The sequence below is a fragment of the Leopardus geoffroyi genome, chromosome A1 (assembly GCF_018350155.1).
Source record: "Leopardus geoffroyi isolate Oge1 chromosome A1, O.geoffroyi_Oge1_pat1.0, whole genome shotgun sequence".
NCBI classification, from domain to species: domain Eukaryota; kingdom Metazoa; phylum Chordata; class Mammalia; order Carnivora; family Felidae; genus Leopardus; species Leopardus geoffroyi.
This window is the reverse complement of record NC_059326.1, coordinates 123,533,527-123,541,596: the sequence shown is the minus strand read 5'-3', so window position 1 is coordinate 123,541,596 and position 8,070 is coordinate 123,533,527. Positions and strand designations below refer to the sequence as shown.

Here is an 8,070-nt window from a genome sequence, read left to right as displayed (position 1 = left end):
AGAAAAAGAGAGGGAAACAAACCTTAAGAGACTTTTAAAGATAGAGAACAAACTGAGGGTTGAGGGAGGGCGGTGGGGGATGGGCTAGATGGACATTAAGGAGGGCATTTGTTATGATGAGCACTGAGTGTTATATGTAAGTGATGAATCACTAAATTCTACTCCTGAAAACAATATTGCACTGTATGTCAACTAACTAGAATTTAAATAAAAATTTGAAAAGAAAAAAAAAAGATACAAGGTGCCCAATGGGAGGTTACAAAAATAATTTTAGATGATTGTTCAAATTGGATAGATACGAGTGGTCCTGACAGAGATCCCCTCACCCAGGAATTTAGAGACGCCCCTTCCTGGGAAAGGCTTGGGGCTGGGAAAGGGCAGCCAAGACTTCCAAGAGCAAGCAATGTCAGCAGTACAGAGAACGTCCAAATGTGCGGTGGACAGGTGGACAGATAAGCCCTTGGGGGAGAAAGAGACTAGGGTTGTAGGGGATTTTGGATCGTCCAGTGTGCCATTTTCAGAAACGGGTGGAGAATTTGTAGATGTCTCTTTTCCTTTATTGACCCTCTTTTAAAAGCTATACCCAGACGTCTCTGCCCCGGAAAGTGTGGGGCAAGGTATACAGAGTATCAAGCCCAGAGAAAACACGTGCAAGTCGGTAAATCAAGACCAGAAGTGCGCCCCCAGCCTTGGGGAAAGGGTCTTCTTTAATGTGGGGGCAGTTCTGGGGAGTCCTGCCATCATTCTACACCCCCACCAAATCCTACAGGGCGGTCTGGCTTTGGCGAGTGTCACTCTGCGTTTATTTCGTGCCTTATGGTTGGGGTGGGAAGAAAATGAAGTAAGAATCATTAACTTCTCCATCTCTGCTGCCCAAAAGCCGGAAGGCGGTGCCCAGTTAGGGACCAGTGGGGTTCCTCCGCCCTCATTCCCTCCCTTCCTCTGGCACAGCCGGGAGGCTGCGGCGCCAACGCGCACCAAAAGGGCGCTCGCGGGCCGGGGCCGCGCGCTCGCAGCTCCCAGGGGAAGCCTCGTTGCCAGGTTAAGTTTAACGCCTCCGCCCGCGCGCAGATTGTCACGGGCCGAAGGCGCCACCTCTGGCGCTCAGGCGCGAGCCGCCCCTCCCGCTCGGCGAGTCTTCCCTCTCCACTCGGCCCTCCCTCCACACCTCTACAGCCACCCCTCGCCTCCAACCCGGCCACGCGCCTTCCCCTGCTGGCGCCAGGCGGAGCGCTGAGTTTGGTTCGCCAACCCAGCCCCTGTCGCCGCCTCCGAATAACCGGCACCTGGCTCCTGGGCCGAAGCGGCAGGGGAGACAGGATGCAGTCGTGCGGGGGCGCCGCGGCGGGACGCCGAGCCTTCGACAGCATCTGCCCCAACAGGATGTTGGAGCTGCGGGGCCGGCCTCTCAGCAAGCCCGGGAAGCTGGAGAAGAAGGTGGGGCTGCGGGCCGGTGCCGGGCAGGGTCCGTACGCTCCGGGTCCCCGGGGCTGATCCATGCTCACCGTTTCTGTGTTTGGCTAGTTCGCCCCTCCGCGGAAGTTCTTGCCTGGTTGCAGCGGCGGCAGCCCAGTGTCGGTCTACGAAGATCCGCGGGACGCGGAGCTCTCTGCGCTGCCAGGTGAGCCCAGTGGCTCCCGCGCGATCCCTCGGGTTCCCCAAACCGGGTGGGTGGGGCACGCGTGGCTGGGAAGCGCTTTTCTTCCCGGGGCCCGGATGTCCTGGCGGGGATGCCAGCGGCGAGACCTGGCCGGGAGGTTCAGGGTCCGCCGCGCGTGTCTCCGGTTCTACCCGCGCAGCGCTCACCACCATAGACCTGCAGGACCTCGCCGACTGCTCCTCGCTACTCGGGTCCGACGCGCCGCCTAGTGGTGACTTGGCTGCATTGCAGGTATCTCCCCTCACTCTGGAAGCCGAACAGCCCCGATTCCGACTCAGGAGTCAAGGGTTCGTTTTCCGCAAAGGCTCATCTCAAGTGGGGAGCGCAGGCACGTTTGGCTAGTGGGGGCAGACGTAGTGCTGGAATCTCAGCCCCAAGGACCGGAACTTCTTCCTGTCTCGTAGTCCGTGGCGACGGCCGTATTCTCAGAGCTGCTCTGACCAACCTGGAACAGAGGGGCTCACTTGGAGGACTACCCTCCTGGGAAGGGGTCTCCCGTTCTCCCCATCTTTTCCCTGGAGCTGTGACAAAGCAATGTGGAGATTGCGCACTGAGGAACCAGGCGAGTAGGTGGGAGCAAATTTAAGAGCTGGGTACCTGGTACCTGCCCTGTCAGTGCCCCCACATTCTCTTCTTGGCTATTCACTAACAGTTTTCATTCCCTGGGTATCTAAGGAGTGTGAAGATTGGAGGATAACTACTCGATCAAGACTGGAAAAGACGAAAAGAGTTTACATTTAGGGGAAGAGGGACCAAGTTCAAAGAACTCTGGAAGAAATCTGACAGAAAACGTTCCTCTTTGCAGAGATGGCCCTTCAGCAATTGGGCCCTTTATAAAAGGCATTTTCTCCCCCTGCAAAGGCTCGTGTCACTTACCCTCATGGGGCAAAGAGGTATTTTGACTTTTTTTTTTTTCCTCGAAAACCTATTTTCTTCCTCCCATCCGACTTCTACCACTTGCCAGGGGTAGATGATGGAGCCTCCCAGCACTGGTGTCTGGGAAGCCAGAAGCCTGCTTGGCTCATCAATGGGATAAGAAGTGCCCAGATACAGGAAAAGTGTCGGTTCCAGCTTCCTGGCAGCAGGCCCTTGGCACATGGGGTCCGTGGGGAAATGCCCAGCACTGAACATTCCAAAAGATATGACCACCTCCCAGAACCGAGGTTAGTGGTGGAACACAGCTTTCCAGGCTTCCCCTAAGTGCCTTTGGAATTGGGTTAGAGCCCAGATGGACTCAGGGTCGGTGACCACTGAGAGCAGATTGTTAAGGCAAGTGGTGAGAGTGGGCATTGCCCTGTAGATGCCATTTTATTTTTTCTTTTTATATCTGGATGCTCAAATAAGGAAAGACAAAACTTGAGCATCTTTCAACTGACCTAGAGGCCCAATCACTCCCTTATTCCAACTTGCCTATTTTGCAAGTAATAAAAACCAAGCAGGATCTTGTTGAATTTTTGCTTGAGTATTCACAACTTAAAATTTACATCATGTTGTGTATTAACCTCTTCCCCTGTCCCCCCCCCCCCCCCGCTGCCATTGTAGTTTGGGAAAATGCCAGGTTTGTATTTAATTGGGAAGGTAGGATTCAAAGTTTGAAGCACAGAGCTCCTACCAGATGAACCAAGAGGTCCAGAACTTTTCCTGGAGAAGACAGAGCTGGTACAGAAAGAAAGAGACCACTTAGAGGAAGATCCCCTGGGAAGACTCTGGGCAGTGCACATTCAGGTCAAATTTCCTAGCCTCCTTCCTGCTGGGTAAGGTGAACAGAGAGAGGAAGCTCTCTAGAAGTATTTGATGTCCAGAATGAGCCAAGGACCTGGGAAAGCATGCAAGGAAGCATTTCCTGGGCTCCAGTTCTCTTGTTGGCCTCAAGTCTCCTCATGGTAAGATCTTTAGCTGAATCTCTACTAAGAGGAGGACCTTTCCGCCCTTGGAAAATGAGTTTGGTTTCATTTGAGGCAGCTCCTTCAACCAGGACAGAATGTTTCAGGATTTGTCTGAGCCCTTTCTAAGCTACTTTGCCCCGTATAGCCTCAGTTCCCAACTGGTGCTTAAGGCCTCCTGGATTGAAGTTTTCCTCCTTGAGGAAAGCTGATACTTGTACTTTCTTTGAGATGAGGGCCAGACTAGGTTCCTCTTCTCAGCAATATTTGAATAGTAAACAAAAGCTTTGGGGAGATGAGTATGATTAACCCAAAGGAATCAATCAATCGATAATAGTGGAATCAATAGAATAAATATTTCTTATGGGCATATTAGATACCTTCCCTCACACCACGTGCCTTGAGAATCTTCTTTCCTCTTCTCCAGTGCTGTGTTCATTGGAAGCCAGGCTCTCCTTAAAAAAGATGAAAGCTAGAGGCAGTGAGGCATAGAGGAAAAAAGACTGAAATAGTCACCATCATTCTCTCCGGTTACATTTCAGAGTTGGATGACTTGGGGCAATTCAATTTCTCTGAGCTCGAGATTCTTTATCAAAGGGGTTGGAGTCACTTCCTGGGCCCTGCCTGCTTCCTACATTGGCGTGGAAATTAACATAGGGACTCTGTGTAAAAGAGTTTGTCAACTCTAAATGTCCACGAATTAAGGGAATAAGAATGTTCAGGGGCTGCCAGCCGCGCGCAGGCATCTTGCAGGAACCAGGTGTCAGGATGTTGGGGGTGCATCACACTGTAAGGGAAAAGTAAACTTCTTACTGAGAAACAAAAGAGCAATAGAGTCCACACTTGCGTGCTGAACAGAAACAGTTTCCATACCATCCCTGCCCCTTCTTCATAGCCTACCTTTCTCTCCCTTATGGGGAGAAGGTGGTTTAGCTGTGACCGAACCTTGGCGGGATATATAGCCTCAAGTTATTTCTTTGGAGACACTCCACGCTGTAGGGTCTTGGGAGGAAAGACGGAGCGTACGCACACCCGCTCTCTTATCTTAGGGCACTAGCTCTGTGGCGGGTCGGAGGTAAGTTGAACTGAGGTGCAGAGGGAGCTGGAAGAACTCAACGGGCCTCACGGAGACAGCTGGTTGTCTGGTGGAGGGCCAATGAGGCGGCTCAGGGGCAGCGGGCTGCAGGAGGTGGGGACCGGGGCAAGACGATGCGCGCGGAAGGACCCACGCCTCAAACAGCCTGCACAGTTTCGGCGCCCTTCGGGACCCTCTGGAGCCGGGTCCCTGCTTCGAGTCACCCGCTCCCCACCATGACAGTGCAAGCCTGCTGGATTCCAAGCCTGGAATGGGGCTTTGATTTTCAGGTATGAGGCTTGGCTGCGAACATACGAGAGGGCGTGCAGACCCGCTGCCAAGCCCGGGAGGACGACACTCGGTCTGGAACGAGTTTCAGACCTGCTGGAATTTACATTAACTAGTTTACACCTCCGTTTTGTTTTTTGTTTTTTTGTTTTTTTCCAGAACCAGTCCCTGCAAACTGCTGCGGACTTTGATCTGCAGGATTTCAGAGACACAGTGGATGATCTCATTGCAGGCAAGTGCAGTCTCCTTGCAGTTAAATAAAGGAGGCAGAGGTGTTCCCCCACTCCGCAAATCAAACTAGTTCAGATTTCGGTTTCGTGGTGGCGAAGGCGGTAAACCCAGCACCTGTCGACATGTCAGTAACTCCTCAATGGGTCAGGCCCTTGCGTATTTATGAGACTCCACCCTTCCTCACCGGGAAGATGATGAATCGCTGCATCTCTAGAGCTTTCTCAGCTTGTCGGTTTGAGCTCTGGGAGAGGGAGCCCTACGCTGTGATGTGGTCAGGGAGAGGCTGGGTGACAAGAGTGTACAGAACAGCAGACCGGTGTGACTTCGGGCAGGTTTGTCTTGGCCACGGTGGCGATTCTATTCAGATCAGCTCAACAGGCATATATTGAGTGCCTGCTGTGTATGAGGAAGATATCAGAAAGGGCCTGGGAATCGTGGGGATTGCAGAGTGAGGGGTGCTTTACTTAACAAAGTCTTCCCACAAATCCTACATGCGGAGTGGCGTCTTGTCCCTGTAGCTAGCTGGGCACGCGTCTGAGGCTGCAAACCTAGCTCCCACTCTTCCTCAGACTCATCCTCTTTGATGTCGCCTCCTCTGACCGGCGGAGACTTTCCCTTCTCTCCTGGCAACGTATTGCCAATTGGGCCCTGTCTCTCTCCGCCGCTGGACCCAAGGGCACTGCAGTCACCGCCTCTGCCCCCTCCAGACGTGCCCCGGCCGGAGCAGTACTGGAAGGAAGTGGCCGACCAGAACCAGAGGGCATTGGGGGACGCGCTCGTTGAGAATAACCAAGTAGGGACACTGGGCTGGCTTCCAGGAATCCTGGGGTGGGGACTGGGTATGGAGCTCCCGGCGGAAGTGGGGGTGGCAGGAGCTGGCAGGTGTCCCTCCGTAAGGTAAAAACCAGTGGGTGGGCGGGGCGAGGGCTTCACAGAACTGCGATTGCTCCAGGGCCTCTCCTGTTTCCAACCGCAGTAAGTGGGAATAATCCTGCCAGATACCAGTATTTAGTGCAGCATTCCTATATGTCTGATATTGTGCTTATCCATTTACTTTCTCTTCTCATTTAATACTTACAATCACCGAACAAGATAGTAGTCCCATTTCTCAGATGAGGAACCCGAGGTATAGGAAGATTGAACTTCAGAGGCAGAACCTGGATCTGCTTGTTGCCCAAGTTCGTCCTCCTCACCACCACAGTACACGGAGGATCAAGATACATTTTGTCCAAGTGCTTTGTGAAACAAACAAAAGTCAAATAAACAAAAGCGATTATTATTCTCACCAGTGTAAATGCCCTTCGGCCCTCAGTTCCAGATTAGATGTTAGACCCCTGGTATAATTCATGCAGAGTATACAGATGAGACCGACCACAGTGGCCTACTTCTTAATGTTTGGGTCTCCTCCTGCAGCTGCACGTGACGCTGACCCAGAAGCAGGAGGAGATCGCCTCGCTCAAAGAGCGGAACGTGCAACTGAAGGAACTTGCCAGCCGGACCCGGCACCTGGCCTCTGTGCTGGATGTAAGTGGGGTGCGGGAGTGTGGGTCATTGCAGGACGTCGGAAATGTTCCTGTGCACCCCTCCCCCAGTGCCCAGAATTGGAACCCAGAGAGAGTTGGGAGACAGGTGGAGGCTGCTGGGAGCTTGCTGAGCCACTGGCAGCTTACATCGGAGTCCGCGGAGTTCGAAAGGGACCCAGGTCTTCTTTGCGCACCCCGCACCAAGGGAGTCCGGCTTGCCCCAGCTTGGCGCCCCTCCATCTTTTGTAGAAGCTGATGATCACGCAGTCCCGGGATTGCGGGTCGACAGCCGAACCCTTCCTGCTCAAGGCGACAGCCAAAAGGAGCCTGGAGGAGTTGTTCAGTGCTGCGGGACAGGATTGCGCGGAAGTGGACGCCATCCTGAGGGAGATTTCCGAGCGCTGCGATGAAGCGCTGCAGAGCCGCGACCCGAAGCGGCTCCGGCTACAGCCGGAGCCCGCGAGTAGGGAGGACATGCCAGGGAACCTCCACGGCACCTTCCGGGGGCTGCGCACAGAGTGCAGCCGGAGCGCGCTAAACCTGAGCCGCAGTGAGCTAGAAGAGGGTGGCTCCTTCAGCACCCCCATCCGCAGCCATAGCACCATCCGCACCCTCGCCTTCCCCCAGGGCAATGCCTTCACCATTCGGACCGCCAACGGGGGATACAAATTCCGCTGGGTCCCCAGTTGAGCTGGGATGATGTTCCCCCAAACACTGCCCTGTATCCGGACTGAAGCGCCTGGAGGCTAATTGGGAGGCTAATTGGGAACTGTTTGCCGAACCTGGCTTCAGAAGAACTCCCTCTGCTGGGCGAATGCCACCCTGAAACTTTTTTTTCAGACACCAAAACGTCTCGATAATGATGTCCTGCACAGTCCTGGTATAAAACACTGTATATTCCCTTCCCTTCCACAGTGTGTGCTGTATGTGTGCGTGTAAACACACATATAAATCTCAATTTTAAAAGTATTTATTTTAGTAGCTTTGAATTATGTACTTCTAGAGCTGGAAAGGACTTAGACATCACTTAGCTATTTTATATTTATATAATGCCCTAGTTTTATAAGAAGGGAAAGGAGCCTGTAAGAGATTAAGTAATTTTCTATAATAAGAAGCATTATTGGGAACTTCCAGGTTTTCTCACTAGTCGTTTAAAGATTGTAGGTCCAATGCATAGGGGCACTTGTACCCCAATGTTTATAGCAGCACTTTCAACAATAGCCAAATTATGGAAAGAGCTTAAATATCCATCAACTGAGGAATGGATAAAGATGTGGTTTATATATACAATGGAATTCTACTTGGCAATGAGAAAGAATGAAATCTGGCCATTTGTAGCAATGTGGATGGAACTGGAGAGTTTTATGCTAAGTGAAATAAGTCAGGCAGAGAAAGACAGATACCATATGT

The 8,070-nt window shown here is 52.5% G+C and overlaps 1 protein-coding gene across 1 annotated transcript; it reads left to right on the top strand.

Annotated features, from left to right (window-relative positions):
- The first annotated feature begins 1,309 nt into the window (after positions 1–1,309).
- MCIDAS (multiciliate differentiation and DNA synthesis associated cell cycle protein) lies at positions 1,310–7,629 on the top strand. Its single transcript, XM_045493308.1, has 7 exons — positions 1,310–1,437; positions 1,525–1,621; positions 1,800–1,891; positions 5,066–5,138; positions 5,707–5,930; positions 6,551–6,661; positions 6,910–7,629. Exons 1-7 carry the CDS (start codon positions 1,321–1,323, stop codon positions 7,348–7,350), a joined length of 1,155 nt encoding a protein of 384 aa, XP_045349264.1. The 5' UTR covers positions 1,310–1,320; the 3' UTR covers positions 7,351–7,629.
- Positions 7,630–8,070: the final 441 nt, after the last annotated feature.

Bases quoted from the DNA above. Each gene is read 5' to 3' on its own strand.
- MCIDAS (XM_045493308.1), top strand. From the start codon at position 1,321: ATGCAGTCGTGCGGGGGCGCCGCGGCGGGACGCCGAGCCTTCGACAGC. The intron at 1,622-1,799 runs GTGAGCCCAGTG...CTACCCGCGCAG, and splicing joins GGAGCTCTCTGCGCTGCCAG to CGCTCACCACCATAGACCTG. The intron at 6,662-6,909 runs GTAAGTGGGGTG...CATCTTTTGTAG, and splicing joins ACCTGGCCTCTGTGCTGGAT to AAGCTGATGATCACGCAGTC.